Source organism: Haemaphysalis longicornis, unplaced genomic scaffold (assembly GCF_048455015.1).
Source record: "Haemaphysalis longicornis isolate Haplotype H1 unplaced genomic scaffold, Haemaphysalis longicornis Haplotype H1 scaffold_2, whole genome shotgun sequence".
NCBI lineage: Eukaryota > Metazoa > Arthropoda > Arachnida > Ixodida > Ixodidae > Haemaphysalis > Haemaphysalis longicornis.
Genome location: NW_027526295.1, coordinates 270,340,143 through 270,360,568, shown reverse-complemented (window position 1 = coordinate 270,360,568; position 20,426 = coordinate 270,340,143). Strand labels below are relative to the sequence as shown.

Genomic DNA, 20,426 nt, shown 5'->3' with positions numbered 1-20,426 from the left:
TGTCCTGGGCCTTCTGTTCCTTTTCCTCCACTGTGTGTCCACGCTTTTCATGTAAAGACACCGTAACACTCCGACCGCCCATCTCTGGTCACCAATATTTCTAAGTCGTTCTTTAAAACATATCTTTCTCTGCGCTTCGCTCACTTCAAAGGAGACCCATCCCACGTCTCCCTGCACAGCCTCATTAGTTGTTTTACGGTGTGCTCCTAATGCCAATCGACCTACCGCCCTCTGATTTACTTCGGGCTCTGACTGAATCTCTGATTTGACACACACTACTAAGTTTGAAAATATTAGTACCGGTACCATTACACCCCTCCAGATCCTTCTCACTTCTTCATATTTTTATATCCCTATAGTGCTCTGCGCTTCATGATATGGGTGTTTCTTTTTCCTTTCATTCTCAAATGCTCTTCGTGAGTTTTAAAATTGGCCTGAACTTCGTTTATCCATATGCCCAGATATTCGTATTTCGTTACCCAGGGTATTGCTGCTTATGAACGAATACTCATTCATTACAGGCGTCGTCGTTAAAAAATTAGAACTCCCGACTTTGCTGTGCTAAACTCTAACCCTGTTCAGTGCCTTCTTCCCCACATATATCTGCGGGCCGTTGCACACACTGTTCGCTATCTGCTAGTAGTACTATGTCCTTTGCATATATCAGCCCCGGAATATGTTGTTCCACTTCCTGTTCTTTGCGGCTATAACAAATATTGAAACCTATACTGCCAAGCTTTCTTTCTAGTCTTGCCATGTACAGCTTTACAAGCAATGGCGACAGAGGACAACCCTGCTTTAAACCTCTAGTTGAGAATACCGGTTCGGTGCACTTCATTCAGGACTCATTCAAGACTCTTATTTTGCCAATATTTAAAAATAATTGTTTGAAAAGCTCACAACCGTTTTATGCGTGTACCTATACAGATATCGCCTTCGCAGTGAACCGGTGCACAGACCGTCTGCTCCAATTTTTGCGGCAGCTATTAGAGAGTTTTAGCAGTCCGTCCGTTCCGTCGTGTACATAGTTACCTGGTTGACCGGGACCTGTGTAGGCACTTGTGCATTCGTCGCGGTAGGGGGATTAGTTCCGCGGGCCTGCCTTCGCCATGTCCGTGCCTCCTCGCCCTTCCTCCTCGCCCTTGCGTACGCGCAGGCGCAGACGGGTCCCGGTTAACTCGGTAACAACGTAACCAACGGAACAGACGGACTGCTAAAACTCTATTTACTCGCTCAGTCAAGATGTCCGGGCGCTGTTAACAGATGTAGTGGGGCTGCAAAAAAGAACCGAGAAGCGAACTCTCCTTACCACAAACTAGCTTTTCTACATTGCCCGAGGGGAGAGAGGGGATAGGATGTGGAGTGACACGCATCACCGAAAACTACTGTCTCATGGCAAACTTTTGCAGGGAAGCAAGGGGAAGCGCGGTCAGTAACTTCAGCTTGATCCATTAGCTTTGGCAAGAATAATGCCAAAAAACTCCCCGTCGCAAGGCGCCGGGCGCGACCTTCGCGCAGTGGCTTTAGTGGAAAAATGCCGAGCGCACGTGAGCGTGCGCCTCGCAAGGAACGCCCAGCATCGTCTAGGCTTGCGCGTGGGCTTGCACCACATGAGGACCTCCCGCCTTCGTCGTCTTCGTCTTCGGCACGGCAGCGCTTTAGCGCACCAGTCGCTACAGAGCTCCCTTTGTAGAGCCGGAGGCCCCTGTGCTGCCCTTCTGACGTTTTTGGTCGGCTGAGCGTGGGAATTCCGGGGCGGGGTTACGTAAGTGGGCTTCACTCGGGCCCGCTGCGGCGTCTTGGCGGCCGTTAATGTCGAGGGGGACTGTCCTGTGTTGCCACTCGTCGTACCAGGAACGTGCATAGGCGGGATCTTTCTGCTCATTATCCTGCGATATCCGCTTTCAGCGTGAGGAGAGGCTAGGTCGACCCCCGGTGCCGCGGACTAGGGGCACCTTCTGCTGATAAAGTTTTCTCTCTGCTGTTTGTGCAGCCTTGCACCGCTAGTGCAAGTTGCGCCAATTTCTTTTTCGCATCACAGGCAGCGGAACCACGGGGCAAAATAATCAGGATTGGAATAAGTGAGACAATTTCCTTGAAGCAAAGTTCCGCCTGCACTATACATCTGCCCAGGAAATGTTTCGCGCATTGCCCCATCACCGTGAACACCTTAAATTAAGCAAATTGGTGCAGCTTCTACAAGGCAAGGTACATGCAGTTTCGCGAACTGCTCGAGCAGACGCGTCGCTGCGTTGCACTCGCGTACGCTATGAATGATACACACGGGAACAGAATATACAATGTACTGAATCCATAAAGGTAATCTCATTACTTTACCTCGAACAACAAAAACGCTGGCATTTATTCCAATATAAATATCTCGTATGTACATCTTATTTACAATATCGTGTTTCGCACGTCGCTGCCTGTTGACCCGTACATCTGCGTGGAAGATCTCAAGGAATCAAGCTTCCTGCAACGAAAAGAAAGAACATATCCACAGGCTTTTGTGCTGAACGCGTAATCCGCTGTACATTCAGCAATGTGCACCACCAGCGCTGTGCGCCCACTTCTCAACAGGCTGTCACACAATGTCTACCGGGAGGGTGCCACAAGGATCGGAGTACCACACGATAATGTTATTTTGTAAAACGAAACTAGGATAGAAAAGAAAAACTAAAATGGGCGCATATCTCTCTCTTTTTTTTCTGCACGCTATTACTGAACGCCTTCAATGTTCGTTAGCGGCAATAACTGGTCTTTACGTCTTGAAAAAAAAGGTAGCCCTTTTGCCGCCGTTTTGATGACGGTGCCGTACACTTGTACGCAATGATGGATGGAGTGTTGATGCCTGCCTCTGGTATTATCAAGGGCAGGAATTCCACGTTATTTAAATTCGACAGAAGACGGCGGCAACGATGGCTCTATCTGGTCAGGGAGGTTTTCAGCCACCAGGATGCGTGAATTGGAGCTGCTCTCCGATGCTCAAATTTAAACGCCAGAGGCCTATTCGGAGAACAAAAGGCTACTGGTTTGTTGACACGCATGTGATGCAGCTCACAACATATACTTGCAATACCGCCGATATGAAAGAGCTTCTTCTCTTGTTCTGGCATTCCAGTTGTCAGGTGTTCATAATTGAAAAAAACTTAATGTATGTCTTTGTTGGCGATCTCCCGTGCACAGCGCGAAGTTACGCATATCTGCGAAATTCTCTAATTTCTTGGCATTCAGCTAACAGCCGAGGCGGTAACTATTTTCTCTACGACTCGCACCCACCAGATTTAAACTTTATTTTTCAGCGTGACAGCGCCTTGTTTTACTCAGCTCGATAGGAAATACCAGGCTTCGCGACGCATTTCCTGCCTGATATTCACCAAAGTTTTTCGTGGATTGCCGTGCACTCGTCCGGGAAAGAGAAGATTTCAATTGCTGATCTTCGTCTGAAGACTTTCCCTTTTTTACAGCAAAAATATATGTTTTATGATAGAATAGGATGCATTCCCGGATTCAGGTAAGAAGATGTTCGTACGCATGTACGTGGTTATACACAGACGCACATCCTGCTGCATCACCATCGTAACTGCCCTCCAGACACGCCCTTCGAAAACTTCTGGAGCTGCATGCAAAAGCCTCCTGAAATAGGAGATAGTTGAGTTCAGTTCAACCCATTAAAGCTTAGTAATACTTGGTGTTAGGCAAGTTGGTAAGTTGGGTTATTATTTTACTAGAACTATAAACGCAAAACATTGAAAGTACAGTTGGCAGTCAGGATCCTTCGGCTGCTTAAAAGTGGTGAGTGTGTCGCACACCACCTTGTAACGACTTTTACCGTTCCTTTAAAGAGAGCAACTAATCCGAGTAATCTTTCACACCTGTGTGAAAGGAAAACCTCGTACCTGCGACGCAAGCGGTCATAAAGCAGGCGGCTGATCCCGCCGCCAGGGCGCGCAGGGAGACTTCTGCGAGGTCGCCCTTGCGTGCCGGTGCCATGGCCCCCATTGCTCCCAGCATTATTCCGATGGAGCCGAAGTTGGAGAAGCCGCAGAGCGCGTACGTCGCGATCACCACGGACCGGGGCTGCGAGAGAAGGGAGGGGAAAGCAAACGCGTTAAACAGACAGGGCTCGGCCGAGTTTGCTGCGACAGCGGTTAGTGGACACTTCGCGGTTTCACACCTTCGTCCGTTTTCCATGGCGACACAGATTGTTTTCGGCACTCTGCCAAACATTCCACGGGCCACTCATGGACAGAACGAAGCATTCAAACAAGGAAATGTATTGAGCAGTGTCGGTATAGTGTCTGAAGTACCAAAAAGTTCGGGAAATGGATAGGTTCAGAAAACAGAAAGATGCATGATTGGTAGAGCGAGACAACATGCATGGCCAGTAAAACAGTCCCCATCCCCCGCCCCCCCCCCCTTTCTCCCACCCCAGGCTATCCGGCAGTGCAGTGCAACAGACGCTTTGGTAACCCAGATTTAGGGGAAACGATGATACTCGGACGGCAAGCACATAAAACTGGTTTAAAATTTCGCGATACATTCGATGTCAAATAGCAAGGAAAAAGCCAGAGCGTTGGTGTACTATCAATGCGCCTGACAGATTCACATTAACCAAAGTGTAGCTGGTCGACCTTTTCAATTTGCTCGAGTATTTTTATATCATTCCCAAATGAATGTAATGTCATTTTCGCAAAATATTTTCCATGAAAAATAATTTGTCGATCGATCGCTGAGCTGTCTACTGCATATCCGAAATGCAAGTAATTCATAGATCGGAGGCAGAGACTGAGAAGAAGTGAGATGCCATGCGTTGGTGGGAGCTGTCTTTAATTCTTACTAACTCCCAGCGCCTACGCAAGGCCCGCACACGGCCGCTACATGTTGCGTGGACGGAGCACACAGCGGCGCGAGAGGTCGCGTGACGCTATCCCGCGGCATTCAGCGAGAACGCAGGGCGTACTACCTGAGCACAGCTCTGTGCTCGGTGAGTACACCGTCTGTCCCGCCGTCTCCGCGTGCGCTCGTAGCTCATTCGGTCCAGGTTGATCCCTGGCGCTGCCAGTGATTTATTTGTCTTTGGGAGTTTTCTGTTGACGCCGACGGTCGCTACAAAACCCTTGGCTGGTAAGGGTACAAAGCTTCGTTTTAAAAGGGTGACTGCGCAGGGACATTGCGCAATGCAAAACGACATTCACACCTAACGTGTTGTCCCTGCGCATATGCACTTTTTAGCCATATCATATGTTAGGCTTAGTCATTCGATCACCGCATTTGCACACCTGGTCATTTCAATAGCTCATCAAGCGTTGTGGTGATGACGACCTACGGGGACTGCTTAGAGAGAACGCTTTGAATTGTGCGCAGAAATTTTGTTAAAGTTGCAACATTAGCATTAAAAATGACGTTTGTTTTTATTCTATGCTAGTTATTTTACCTCTGCAGAGATCTTCACTTGTGTAGAAGATATTTATACGAATCTGAAGGGAGTCGCAATCACTGCAGTACCTCGCGGAGATACTAGCCGATGGGGCTCCTCTCTCACGCTATAAGAGCTCAAGAACATGATGATGGAATATCCTCTTGATATAATGCAAGTACATTTAGAGGAAAAACATCCACGGACAATTTCAGAACAGAATCAAGAGGCATTTTTTAAATAAGCGCCTGAACTAAAGGTTTTTCGGTTTTTTAAACTTGTGTGAATGTTGCTTCTTATGTTATATAATATTCTAAAAGATTCCTCAGACATGTAAGGAACAGCCTTGGCTAAAATGTGAAGGCTGTAACTTGAGCCCATCATGGAATACTGACCAGAAAAGTTCGGAAAAAATTGGGCGCCGAGAAAGATTTGCAATTTATAACAAAAATATGCAGTTTACTAAGAAAGGCAGGTTTTTAGAGAAATGTACGTTATGGGTACATTAAGCATAAAAATTACCTATCAGCCCTGATAAATATGTTGATAGATGTCCAGAAAATTGACCGATGCGCTGGGGAAGTAAGCGGCCGGTGTCAGCCTTGCGGCGTTCCGAGATTTCCTACAGCTAGACAAATTTCTTTCGAGGAATATATTTGCGAATCTGCACATAACATTTATAAATAAATGACAAAAATCACGTAATTTGAAGAGGTTGATGGGCCGCTTTTGCTTTAATTTTATCTGAAGTTGTGCAAATCGTGGGGCAAAAAAGTATTCTGAGAGTAAAGGAAGCACAATCTTGTTGGAATTTCCTTGATTAACAAGGCGGAGGGTTCTCTCGTTTGGATGGGGAACCTTAACGGCATTTACAGGGGATCAAGGCCCCACGTCGACTGCTGTGAACTGTCACGGTGATGCCCTTATTTTCGTTTCGTCCTCATCAGCATAGTGCCGTCGTTCCGAGTTCATGTGTTAGAAGATCTAAAACAAATTTTATCTGTCAATTTTATATGACAAACCGGTATTGATTAGTGCGAGTCCTTAGATGTTTTCTCGTCTTCGAATTCCCTGCGTGAAAATAATATTCTGCCATGTTCTAGTGTGAATACTGCGACGCTGCGAACGCACTAGTGACAAAAAGAATAAATAAAACTTACCTGGATATTTTTGGCGAGTTCAGAAAGCCGCGAATAAGCAATGAACTCGTTGGCGAAGGTCTTGATGCCGATAAGCTCTCCTACCACGCCACAGTCGTCCCAGGGCACGCCCATGGCAAATGCCAGCGGAGTAAATATTTGCCCCAGCAGCCACTGCGGTAATACAGAAAACATCTTGACAAAGAGTACAGCCGGTAAAAGGCTTGTCTATAACACAGCGTTCGTACTCTCAACCCTATCCTGCCCCACCGGAGCGGGATTTGAATAAAACTACTGCGGAATTCTGAAGACTTAGCCCTTCGCTTTTGCCTACGACATGTTTGGAACGAGTATGTTTCGGCAGTTTTCAGATGTAGCTGGTTGAAGTTGAAATCGCTGTTATAGACAAGTGTTTTACCGGCTGTACGTCGTAATCGCAATGACTCTACAGCCTGTGGGGCTACCAAGTTTACACGCAAATTAATGAAACCCTGCAACACTTTTTTCAACTTTTCTTGAAATCTTAAATGCTTGCAGAACGTAGTCACCTAACAGATTCAGTACTTAGATTAGGGGGTCGCAAAGTACCTCAGCCAGAAATTAGTGCTCTATGCCCATCAGATGATGCCCATGCCCATCTATGATAAGACTGCCACTTAAATTTGCTATGAACACAAAATACAAGTTTCGCTCATAAAAAGTATGATTTGTCCGTTTTACATCGGTACCATTTTTGTCGCAAACGTTAAACCATCGAAACAAAAGCGAAACAGTGTCGACTCCCCAGTAATTTTCTGGCGATTTCTAGGTGACGCCACAGAATATTGTTGGCTTGATTGGGGGCTGTCGACCTAAGCCACCACCAAGAACTATGACTCGGCGATTACACTGGGTCTTCCAGTTCTATTCGTCCATCACTTGAGTGGAAACGTGCAGTTACCACAGTGATTAAAATGTTTTGGCCCTGCCATGTAATACCTCACTACTCGCCACATTACGTCACTGTAACGCAAAAGCTTTTCAATATTTCTTCGGTTTTTCTTTCTTGTTAAAAACGTCTTTTGTAGCTGGACTGAAGCTGAGTGATACGCGAAAGGCTAGTTCTCTCAAATTGAGCAAATTTATGTTTTGTCTTCATGGACCCTTAAAGGAAGAGCCTTCTTCAAGCGTCAAATTAATTTTGAGACGTGAACAAACGTCATCTCCACAAAACAGAAAAACAGTTTCTTCGCACATTATAACCATGCAGCAGCATGCACAAGCCGACCTTCAGAGGTGCGGCGTCTCACCTCGAAGCTGAGAAAATCGAGAGCGACGATGGCGCCGAACCAGCCCACCATGGTGTTGAGGAAGGCGAGGAACGCGAGGAAGCCGACGAGGTTGGACACGATGTGGCCGATGATCACCATCCCCACGGTGGCGCCGTTCGACGCCGCCTCTAGCACGTTACGCTCCTCGCTGGCCACCACGGGGAAATTGAAAGGAACAAGAGCTGTTTTTGCACATTACGACACGATGAATGGTATCGTAGAAAGCTGCATTCGAGCTTTTTATTTTATTATTGTCATTATTCACTTTGTAAACGCGTTAGCGTTCAGAGGGCTCCTAAAAAAATGAAGGAAGCTCACACTAACGCGTAAGATTTGAAGGCAACGAAGATGTACGCAACCTTAAAGACCATCGCAATGGTGGAAGTCCACGATTCCAGCCGATTTTCTTCTTCTTCTCTGCCGCAACTCCATCATCGTTGCTATAAGTGTGAGCTTCCTTCATTTTTTTGGAAGTGATAATCACTAGACATCACCTTGGAGGGGCGTACGCTATGGGGTGTCTTGTACCGAACTAGTGTTGCCATGATTACAGTGAACGCTGTTTTTTTTTTGTTTTTTTTTGGGGGGGGGGGGCAATCTTTGCCAATCTTAAATGGCTAATATCCCTAGGTGAGTATGCTAGGCTTGACAAACGTGCCCCGGGGACGCTGGGCGGACGCCGCGAGGCAGATACACACGGGCGCTCCGTATTTTCTCGGTTTTTTTTTTAACTGCAAGCCGGGCGGTCGCTGCCAGGCACGCGTTCACGCGCGCGCGGCATTTTCTTGGTATTTTTCACCTCGGATGAGCCGAGACCCGATCATCCACTACATGATCAGACAACGATGCCGTTCCCCTGCCCTGTTCTCCTGCGTCTCTTCACGGGCTTTGGCTATTTCTTCATGGCGTAGGCGGGCATTGCTGTTCCGGGGAAAGTGTTCATCAAGCTCATCATCATCATTCGTGTGGGCAAGGACACATTTCCTGCATATTATGCCATCATCTTTCGTTCTCACCCCAGTCACCTACCCATTGCGGCGTCGACCGGGACGATCGCTCTCGAAGGGGGGGTGGGGTTATGTCACGGGATGAAGACGATGGAAAATTGGTGATCACCCCTTCTTCCGAGGAAGATAAAGATGTGTCTGGCGCGGCGCCGGGCTCGAGACATCCCATGGCCGACATGATGTAATTACACCATTCACCTCCTAACATCGTTCGTGTCATCTTTGCCCTGCCTGTGCGTAACAATATATGCCTCTCCAACTCTACCCACGAAAGTTGCACGTTCAACATCTTCCACACACTCCTCCTCCAAATACAGTCTCAGAAAATTAACCTGATTTCCCCAGCATTGCGCAGCAGTTCACCTCCTTCATAAACGTGACGAAAGCCTGGATTAATATATGTGATAGGCCCGCGGAACCCGTGTTGCGTTCAAAAAGTGCATGCAACCCACCTCTTGGGCATCTGGATGTTCTTTATCGTCGTCTTGCTCTCCTCCGTTTCCGGGTAGAGTAGCTTTGCAAAGGCCAACGCTGCCGGCGCGCTCATTATGGACGCCGTCATCAGGTGGGCAGGGCTTACCTACGACCGTAACGACAGACAAGGTTTATTAATAAAAGCATGTACGGGGGTGAACCATACGGAGGTGAGCCTTTATACTCAGTCTTCTGGAACAGCCTACTGCCTTACCCTCCAACAACACACCTGCCTGCACACACGGTGCTCAATGATACGGCAGAGCGACTGTGGCGCCTGGCTGCACGCAATTTACCCCACACTCTATCCCTCGCCAAACTGCCCTGAATGCGGTGCACAAGACACCATCGGTCGTCTCATATGGAAGTGGCCGGAAGACCCATTCCCCAGAATATCTACTGGCGAGCACTGAAAGAGCTCGGAAGGTCAGACTTGCGGACCCGTAAGAGTCTAATGGAACGAGCTGGCAAGGTCACCAACCAGCCGGGTCATCACACCACCCTATCCCAAGCTCTTCCTAAATGTTCTCTTTCGCTCTGTCTATTTCTGTTGTTAGGGGTTTTTCTAAGCAACTTTTTTTTCTCTAAACCTCGTGTGAGCGAATTCCCATATTAAAAATCTGCAAATAGATTTCAGCGCCTTGTTTCCGTTCTCCCTTAAATCATTACTTGTAATTCGTTGAAAAGAAGAGTGGGGTATTATACGCCTGCCTGCGACGCGTCATGTGGCAGCGAGCGGATGTGTTCATAGTCGCTGCCCTGACGTCCCCACTGAGCATGCGACGGACCGACGTTAAGCCTAACGGTACCCCTTGGGGTCTAACGTCGGGAACAGGTACCCGCAGATCGACGCACAAGGTTGGTCTTGCTTGGCAGGTCGTTCGGCTCAACGTTAAGGTCGGCGTACGTTAAGGCTCAATGTACAGATTTAAGCACTTTCTTAAGGAATTGCCCGATGACGATGACCGCTGCCGTATTAAGCTGGCCAATTTCCATTTGGCTGGGGCATTACTATACACGCGCACCATTGTTATATACTCACCAACGGAATTAACTGTGCTTTCACAATGCCCACCGATATTTTCGCAGATAAGACGTAAAGATCTTAAGTTCCTCTGAATTTTATTTCTTGTGTAGCCCTCCCTCTAGTAGTTATATGAGCGTCAATTTTTTGTGGCAGATACTTTGTAGGAATTCAAATTACTAGTGGAAAGATACAGTTGCGAAAATCTGGGGATGGTACGAACTGGCCGCACAGTACTGCAACAATTGCAACAACTTCAGCAGCTCAAGTGCCCACTCAACTTTTTTACACCCTTTTTGGCCGATAAGGGGGCAAAATACTGTCCCATGGCGCACACCTTTAGAAGGTTTCTTGGCTGAAAAAATGGTGTAAGAATAAAAATTGGCGTTAGGATGAACACCTTAAAAAGTGTGTAAGGTTGCTTAACACCCCATAGGACTGGTGTGGGCAGCGCAGCTACGCGTGCCAAAGCGGATCGGTGGAGCACGCAGCATGACCTGCAGAAACATTCCTATTTGGACCACAAATGAATTGAGCAAGAAAACTAACGAGATGCATGGGTAGACCGAGTACATACTTAGAAATACATCTGCTCTTCTTGCTTTTATAGCCAGCAGAAGAAAGTTCTACGATTGAGTCGATGGGCGTGACGCCAAAATCAAAATTTTAGCGCTAGTTTTATAATTATGGATTTTAATGCCAGCATATACAATTCAGGCTGCGGATTTGGAAAAAAAAAAACTTCTTAATCATGAAGTGCTAATGTTAAATATGTCACATGATTTAATAAATACCAAACACCTATTCCACATCATTTAAACACCCACCAAAAAGGGTGTTGATTATTTCAACACCCTTTTTCCCGCAAGGGTGAAGAGCTACAAATTAGGGTATTGGAAAACGGATTAAAACGGTGTAAAAGACCTCCAACTTTGGAGAAATTTCATAACCGTTTACATGGGTGGACTGAACACTTTCTGCAAATGGAGGGGTGTTTTGTACCTCACGATGTTTAAATCAATTTGAATTGGGATAATTTATTACCAGCGTAGCTATTTAAGCTTGTGTTAGATTCGGTGGCGTTAGCAAAAAAAAACAAGAAAGAGAACTGCAGCACCTTTAAGAGTGCATCACCGCAGATAGGGTAACAACAGTGAAGCGGGATTTCGAGCTTTCTCGGGTGTGAGCACAAGAGGCGCATGTGTATGCGCACCTCTTACTATACCATTTTAAATTTACTAGTCATTTTGCTGAAAACGCAGCAAAATGGCGCCGCTTGCACTAGTGGTGCAAGGCTGGAGAAACAGCGGAGCTAGGGTCGACCTAGCTTGTTTCCCCGTTAGATCCGCTGTCAGTGTGGGGGACACACTGGAACAGCCTTGTAAAATCCGGCTAAACTTGGTCTCAGTTTAGAGTGTGTATATATCTTCTTTTTAATTTTGAAAGTGCAAACGGACGTTTCACGTGCCGAAGCAAAAGTTGGACCATGAGATGCACCGTATACGGAAACGAGCGATCATTGCAGACGAGCAATTGTTTTTTTTTTTTTTTGCTTTTCAACATTTTTCACGAGGTGAGCAGGAGGGTTGAGGGGATGTCTTGTACTTCACAGTACAATTATACATGCATGCATGGCCTTAATCAGCCAACATCTTAACTCTTTTTCCACAACCTCTCAACACCCTACCAAAAACCAAGAGTGTGGAAGATTGATTGATGACTGATTGTAGAATTTAACGCGCCGACGCAACGCAACGAATGAGGCGCGCTGTAGTGGAGGGCTCCGGAATAATTTTGACCACCTGGGGATCTTTAACGTGCGCCGAAATCTCGTACACACGGGCGTTTTCGCTTTTCGCCTCCATCAGAAAAGCTGCCGCCGCGGCCGGGAATGGAACCCGCGACTTCGTGCTCAGCAGCGCAACGCCTTATCCACTGAGCCACCGCGGCGGGTAGAGTACGGACGTCGGTCAGTACCCTTTTGTCCACACAAAAAGAGTGTAAAGCTACGAATAAGAGTTTTGAGATTAAAAAAAGGGTGTAATCGCCTCCCAACACTCTTTTCCCACTTACGCTACACCCGTTTGGGGCAAAAAGGGTGTAAAAAAGTTTAGTGGGTGCCGTAAAATCCGACGCCGGTAACGGGCGGTGCACTCACGCCAAAACTGATGTATGCGGCCATAACGCTGCCGGCGATGGTGGAGAAGCCGCTCGTCATGACCGAGTGCAGCTCAGACTTCGTCATCTTCGAGAAGAACGGCCGTATTACCAGAGGGGCTTCACTCTGCAGCAAACAAGTAACGTCATTTCATTAAGTAGTGCGGTCTTGCTCGTTCGCACACAGCATGTTCTGAGGTCTATACGAAGCGTTTGAAGAAAATCTAAGGGCAACAAGCACAATGTTCATGGGGGTAAATAATACTGGGGGCGCAGCCAGAGGAAGTATTTCAGCGTCAAAACACACACCAAAATTTTCTGAGCACTGCATCCCCCACCCCAAATGCAGCCTTTCTTAAACCCTTGCTACTCACACACCACATCGACATATTTAGATATAAGTGCCAATTTGCTAACAATTGGTTGCTATTAAAAAAAACAGATTCAGCTATCTTATAAATATTTTACCGGCAGCATATAACACGCCCCAAAATTATTTGTGGCTACATCACTGGATCATACACATAACAACGTGCTGTTAACAATATAACATAAAATAACATAATATAACATTAAACCGCTTCACCCGATGTGGCTTACCGGCCACATTCTTGTCCGAACAAATGATATTTTTAGTACTTTAAACCTTCCTGGGCTGCTTGGAAAAACGTTGACATGTAATCATGACTTTTCGTCCACGTACGTCTGCCCCTAAATTCATCTCTTCGTGTCTTCTGGTCCCGCAACCCAAGTTAGTGCGCAGAGAGAGGGAACATGACATTGGCTCACATGGGCCGATCCCATGTTCCCGTTCAAAGGAATTCATCAGGTTTGAGCATACGAAACCAACACCACTGTTGCTCACACTAAATCGCCTTCCCTTGCAAAACACCGCCCAAAGCTTCATGCATTCAGTACCGCATTGGCTAAAGGACGATAATGCCCGTCCGTCCCACCTTTGAAGCTTCACACGAATCCGTCCCCTTATACTGATACTTTCGTTTCCCCAGGGACAGTTCTCCCATTACTCTCCAGATTTATTTTCACCGGCTGCTACTGTTTCTGAATTTTAGCATTCACAACGAATAGCAAAATAAGCACCAACAATGACAGGTTAGGCTAGCATCCACCTTTGAAACAAGAACGAACTGCAAGAATGCAATGTAGAGGCCGGTAGGTTGCCAGAATTTAACTTTGGAAAATGCGAAAGCGGAAGCTAATGACACTTAACTCCTTTTCAGTCGGCCTCGCCAGCTACGCCGCCGCTGAGGGTGGCGATGTTCTCTCTAAAACAGTAATGCGCATCGATATCATATTTCTTTGCATCCAAGCCGGCTGGAGCCTCACGCAGTCACTCTTTCATACCATTTATTTTGTACCTTCATCATGGGAGACAAAAGAAAACAAAGTTTATGATGCAAAAAAAAAAAAGATTATGCGGCCCGTTCGAGCAATAAAGGATATCTTTCTTTGGTCTCAAAGGCGATTCGGAGCATCGCATTAGATAATACAGTGTAATCTCGTTAATTCGAACTCTAAGGGGACCATAAAAATGTTCGAATTAAGCGGAGTTCGAATTAGCGGGCAGGCGCTAGAATGAATAGAAATCGCGCGACACAGCGCAGGCAGAACACAAAGAAGCCACCTCGGGACTCGTTATCGCGAATTAGACACAACTACACGTTTGTTTCGTAGATAATAATGGCATGCACCGGAGCACTGGCGCCGGTGGCGTGGCGTCCTCTGTAGAAGCGAAATAAGCTGTTGCAAGAGCGTAGCGCGCGCGCCACGCTGTTTTTTTTTATTTCTTTGTTTTTCATCTCGTAAATTTGGTTTGGTTTGGATTTTCAACGCATTGTAATCCCTCTGGACCGACTTCTTCTGTGAGGAGCGATGGAAGCCGGGGGATCATAGTTCGAATTAACCGTTCTGGATACCGACGCGTTCGAATTATCGGCAGTTTTCCCTTATTAAAATATACAGGGCTGTGCCGGAAGAAGGACGTGAGTTCGAATTAACCGAGTTCGAATTAACGAACTTTTGCTGCGTCATTACGGGTTCACTTCCTGCTTACGCACATCACGCCTACTGAGGCGATAATATTTGGATGATACAAGCGCACATTGAGTATTTATAGTATTCGCACTTCCCCAAATTACAAGTTTCCTGCGGCTTCCCTGGAGCCGGTCGCGTCGGCTTCAGATGGGGAAAATAGCGCGACCCCCTACCCACGGTGCTGGATTTAAGAAGAGCACCGCAATCTGCGCATGCACCCGTACCATGCCCAGAAAGATGTTCGCAGCTGCGGTCATAGACTCGCAGACGGTCGTGCCGATGGTCAGATGCAAGAACTTGCCGACCACGATGACCATCCACTGCATGATGCCGTAGAAGTAGAGGATGTTGACGAAGAAGCTGAAGAAGAATACCACCGGCAGCGCCTGCAAGAGAGTAGTTGGCAATAAAAAAACAATCATTCGCGTAGATGTGACAACGAACGCCAAAACACAACCTCTCTTTCCGAGGTCACTTCTCTGGCCAGCGAAAAAGCTTTTAGGGTAAAATCGCGCGTTTGTTGAAGCCTAAATTACGGACCAAACGTTAAGTTAACCTATTACGAGCGTTTTAAGCGGACGAAAATAAGACGAGGCGCACTTTTACAACCAGCATTTGCAATTGCATTTCCAAACAACTTTTACAAGCACGACGGCAGACTGATATAAAATAGCTCAATAATAATGCTGTTCACGAGATATGTAGTAGCAATAGCATTTCGAGTTTTTCCAATTTCTAAAATTGTTTGTTTGTTTTTTTGTTTGTTTGTTTGTTCCAAAGACTTCGCGCATAAGTTAGGATTGGCTGCGAATTCTAATTATGTTTGTTCAGGTATGCCATTATACCACGAAAATTTTGCTTTGCGGTTCCGATGTATTTCTTATTAGGTGTCGGTATTAATGACCAGATAAATCTTATTCTTCTGCAGCAACACCTCTTTCGTTTGCTACCCGTACTTGCCCCCCCCTCCCCCCTTCCCGCAATGTTACATCCAGGGATCCTGCTGTTCCTCTTGGAAGATTCATGTGAAATCTTACCAGAAGCCTGAAGAAAATGGTTTGAATTTTGTTGTGATTTTATAATTGGGCGATTCTACTCCGCTCCTTTTCATGTTGTGCGGAGCAGCGACAAAAACGTGCAAGTGCTTAGTGGAGTTTCCTGCCGTATGAGTTGCTGCACCGTCATGACGACGAGATCGGACACCAGCATACAAGGAATAGGGCCTGGGCAAAAGCGTGTGCTCGCGCAATGATGTTTGCCTCGCCCTCTCGTGAAATTCACGCGAGCATGTCTTACTAGAGCAGCATTATTTCGGCTCTACTGATTGGCGAAAAAAAAAGCCGCTTGGTTCAGTTTTGCAGCATTTCGGAAAAGCTTCTCACCAAGAACATGAAAACGGGTAATATGTTCTTGATGTCGTGGCTGGTGCCGTTCGTGATGTTCGCTCCCAGTTCCGGCTTTGGCACAAGGGTGACGAGGTCGCCTAGGGCGTCGGTCAGGTTGAACCCGGAAGCGAGGTGGCCGAAAACGAAGTGTGATCCCTGGTTCGTGTAGTCGAGGAAGAACTTGATCTTGTCCGACAAGCACTGGAGCGCTCCACGGCCGTGGCCCCATCGCAGGACCATCAAGCCTAGCAGGTACTGGAGGAGCAGACCCCACAGCACCTGGTTCCAGTTGATCTGAAAGCGCGGGTCGAAGCGAGACATGCAAAATGCTGTAAGGAATCCGAGAGTGTTGTCCTTCCACCCACTTCATTCAAGGTGGCAGCTATCTCATGGTATAAGTGTACAATCAGTATGAAGGGAAGTGTACGCTCGGGGCATTTATGGGCGCACATAACACATACAGCCTCCAAAATCGCCACACCTTGCGCTGTTCTCCCAGATTTTACAGCGAATCCTTACACAATGTCCTGAATGATGGCGCCTGTAGCGCGAAAACGCCGAAATAAAAGAAAAAAAATGACTGCAGAGTAGCTCAGCTAACCTTGGATATGCAAAGCAAAAGCTTGGCTTAGTCTTGTTGAGACTTGGTTTCGCTTGGTTACCCTTTGATGTCGCTGCATGGCCGACCACGGCTCAAAGCCCTTCAGTCCCATGCAACGCTTATTGAAGGAAACCCGGCGGCGTTCGCCAGGGCGAACGCGGCGTCATTCGCGGCGAACGCACCGTTCCTCTTCGCCGGGCGCGAGACGAGACACGTAGCCCGAGACGACCGAGCGGTGCATGCATGGGAGGCTGCGGGGGTGGTCGGCTGCCGATCTTCTGATCGACCGCTACCGCAGCGGCGGCGGCCGCTCATATGAGAAAAACGACTGAAAATGAGGGCTTGTGCGCAGTGCCGAAAGCGGCCCGGCGAATCACGCAATGCGCTTCGAGGGGTGTGTCGCCGGGGATGTGTACGCGGTGAAAAGGTTAACTTGCGCATCCTCCACAAAATCGCTGCACGAAAGTAGTAAAGCTTTCCTTTAAAAAGCTTCCCGTGGCGGGAATCGAACGTGCGACCCTCGCTTTATAAAGCCGGCGTCTATGCGATTGCTATATTTCGGCATGGTCGAAGCGGATTGGAAAACTCGGACGGCAACCAAGGAATCCGTCACGAGAAAGCTTCGCGTTCAACCGCTGTGGTCACCTAACAGAAGGGTGCACGATTTTTAATGCGTAGCATTCTTGCGGAGAACGCCCCGCCCCCCCCCCCCCTCCCCTAAGCCAGGACCATCTAACGTCCTGATTTTTCAAAATAAAGCAGATTTCGCGGAAGTTCCACCTTTAATCGTTATAATAGCGCAAATTGGGATAACTGTTTGAACACAATTTCAAAAAGACAAATCAGAAAAATAAAAAATAGTAAAAATGGCCCACCGTAAAAAACCCTTCCTTCGCAATCAAATACAGATTTGGTGGAAGTATCACCTGTAATCGTTATAGTATAGTAATTGAGATTATTGGTAGGACAGAATTAAAAATAAACATTTGGTTCCAAAAAACCCACAGTCCAGACAAATGGCATAAGAGTGCTACGCATTAGTACACGATTCTCTGAATTTCTGCAGATATCTTTTTTTTTTTTACTCTAATCGCATGATCAGCTTCGTCATTCCCCAATTGTACACATTTGGTCACGCTGATTTGGAGTTCAAGGGCTTTGAATGGACGCACACATGCGGCGATTTCTGAAGAGTCTAGTGGGCGCAAATCGAAAATGTCTGGTTGTCAGAAGCCTCAACAGAACTGAGTTTCCGGATATCTTAATTGAATTTTCATTCCCCCTGAGCAACTTAGGCGTTACTAGTTCTTGGTGTTTTCGCAGTGCTCAATTCCGCAGTAGCACGCCGCCTTACAGACGCGGGAAGCATTTTTTCGCAACGCAGCTATCAACGGCTAGCTCGCCTTGCGAAAAAAAATGCCGAATGAATGGCTGGCTCAAAAAGAAAATAGTATCCCACTGACATTTTATCTGAAAACGCAATAACATTTGTGCAGAACAAAACAACGAAGACAGTGCGGGAAAATGACAGCTCCCAGAAAATATTTATATTATATTATATATATATATATATATATATATATATATATATATATATATATATCGCAGAAACGGCGGAACAATAACAAAGATGCTTCTCACGTATCAGTAAGGATCTTGCCTTCATCAGAGTAGGGTTTACATCTCATTGCTGTCATGCAGACGTGGATCTCATTTCTTATGTACCTTTGCGGCAAACAGTGAGAAGGAGAAGAGGATGCTTTGAAAGGGTGGTGTACGTGTACAGCTGCAGGCTGTCTTCGAGGTGCAACAAGAGAGCGAGTACGAAAGAAAAAAAAAACGTTGTCTTAAAAATGCAGGTGTCGTGATCGCACTACGATACGGAAACTAAGCAAATTGCAGGTCACCGGTACATATGAGCTTTACGTGCAAGCAAGCACAGTGAATGTGTGCGTACAGCTCTGAACAATGTGGAATTGAAAACGAAGAAAAACATCTACGCATAGGCTAATTAACAGGAGACAGGTGTTCGCGGGTACGCTTAGGAAGTTTGCGCTTGGCGTGTGCACTCCGTGAGCAGCGTTGTAAAAAAAATTGGCTCCAATCCACGCTGTGAATGTGGTTGGAAAGCAAAGCTCAAACGACACCCACAACAAATTCCCTTGAGACGTCACTTGAATTTACACACGTGGATCTACAAAGAGTGAAACCAGAGATTCTGCGGGGGCGACGTCCCGAACGCACCAAGGGTCAGCCACAGCCGGGCTGCGAAGTGATATTTGCAGTGTTCCTTTATAAAAAAATCAAACATGCTTGAATTTGCGAAATTAAATACTTCATCAACTGCAGAAAAAGAATTAACTCCGCCGTCGCCTGCTGTCGCCCGCGCCACTATAGCTTCTGGGGTCATTTTAAGAAATCAACCGGCAACAGTTACGCAAGGTTCCACTAGGTAGGTTCCACGTTCTGCTTGCAACGCACGTGGAGTAGGGAAACGCCGTTCTATAAACGCTGAAGTAGGGCGCCTCGATTAAAGCGCGTCTTCGCCGTACGGCAGCGTTGGCATCGAGACACCCGGTTTGGAGCAGTGGAACGCGGGGAAATTTAAAATGATTTAAGCAAACCTTTGGCGCCTTTACCTTGGGAGGAGCGCGACGCAAGAGGAACAGCATGAGAGGTGAGCGGGAAAGCGAAGGGAGGCATTTACTTCGCAAAAGCCGATAAAGACTATCGTCTTTTGGCGGCATTTGCAACCAAAGGAGCAGATACGCGGCCAATTTTTTTAACTTGCGGTTATCGGCTGCCTTGAGACAAACTGTAAGCTATTTCTGTTCGAAAGCGCTCATTCATTTGTGGCTTGTTTGGTTTTCATCAGGGAGATCGGGTATTTGCGATAGCTTTTTTTTAGTTAAATAAGGGCGCTCTGCCTACGTCGCTTGTAGTATTAGCATGATGGGACTTAGCTGCAAGATTGGTGCGTGATGACCAAGCCTTATCAACGCCAGAATGCTAGCGCGGCATGCCATTCCCTTCATTGCTACCGTGGCTTGCGCAGGGAAGACCGAGGTTTTGCGATAGCTTACCTTGACTCAAATAAGGGGGCTGTGGTTACATAGCTTGTAGTAATAGCATAACTGCCCTCGGATCCAAGATGGGTGCGTAAGAAACAAGCGTTACCACGGCTCAAATCTCTCAAACATGACCAAAGCAAATCACTCGACAATATTCGTTGGTAGCCTCTGTTAGGGTACAAAATTCTTGGGACCCGCGTCAAAAAAAAAAAAGAAAGATTCTCCTGGCGTGGTCAAGTGGTTTCGCGCTTGTGTGCTGGCGTTTTGTTTTGAAAGTCCATGGTTCGAATCTTGGCGAAACCTCTTTTTTTTTTTTGCAATGGGGGTTTCATCGGCTTTTCTTTTTCAAGATAAACAAAGCGTGCCAGAGTGCCTTGCCGTTTAACCTACAAGTGACGTTCGACGGTAACCTCAGTATCAAGGCAGCCCCGAAATTTGCTTTGCTCACACTTTGAATTCATGAAGCTGTAGTCGGTACAAAAGATCAAGGTTAAATCAAGTAGCAAGTAATGTTGTGCTAAGTGCGTCTTCGTTCATCATCCTATCTTACTTTGTTCAGATTTGACGGTAATTACACAATTATATAAATGGATCAACACCCTCGCTGATGTTAACAGCAGATGAGCGATCGACGTACGTGTCTTTCGACCGATTGGGAGCAAACGTTCTGCGCTTCGGAATCCAAGAGAATCCAAGAGACCACCCAACATCAAAAAACATTTTCGTCTTCACTGTTGATTGATTGATTGTGGGGTTTGTGTGCCTTAGAAAAAAAGCAGATCTG

General features: G+C 46.8%; 1 protein-coding gene across 3 annotated transcripts in view; it reads right to left on the bottom strand.

The window, feature by feature from the left end:
* Positions 1-2,296: 2,296 nt before the first annotated feature.
* Positions 2,297-20,426, bottom strand: part of LOC144170702 (putative transporter YutK) — a 58,954-nt gene continuing 40,824 nt past the window's right edge. For 2 of the 3 annotated variants that reach the window (XM_077700650.1, XM_077700649.1), the window contains 8 exons: positions 15,968-16,264; positions 14,810-14,971; positions 12,532-12,657; positions 9,328-9,455; positions 7,848-8,016; positions 6,580-6,732; positions 3,900-4,080; positions 2,297-2,473 (listed from right to left, as the gene is read on the bottom strand). In XM_077700650.1, the coding sequence (XP_077556776.1) occupies positions 2,457-2,473; positions 3,900-4,080; positions 6,580-6,732; positions 7,848-8,016; positions 9,328-9,455; positions 12,532-12,657; positions 14,810-14,971; positions 15,968-16,264 (1,233 nt within the window). In that variant the 3' untranslated portion in view covers positions 2,297-2,456. The remainder of the gene's footprint in view (positions 2,474-3,899; positions 4,081-6,579; positions 6,733-7,847; positions 8,017-9,327; positions 9,456-12,531; positions 12,658-14,809; positions 14,972-15,967; positions 16,265-20,426) is intronic. The other variant, XM_077700651.1, reaches the window with a different exon arrangement.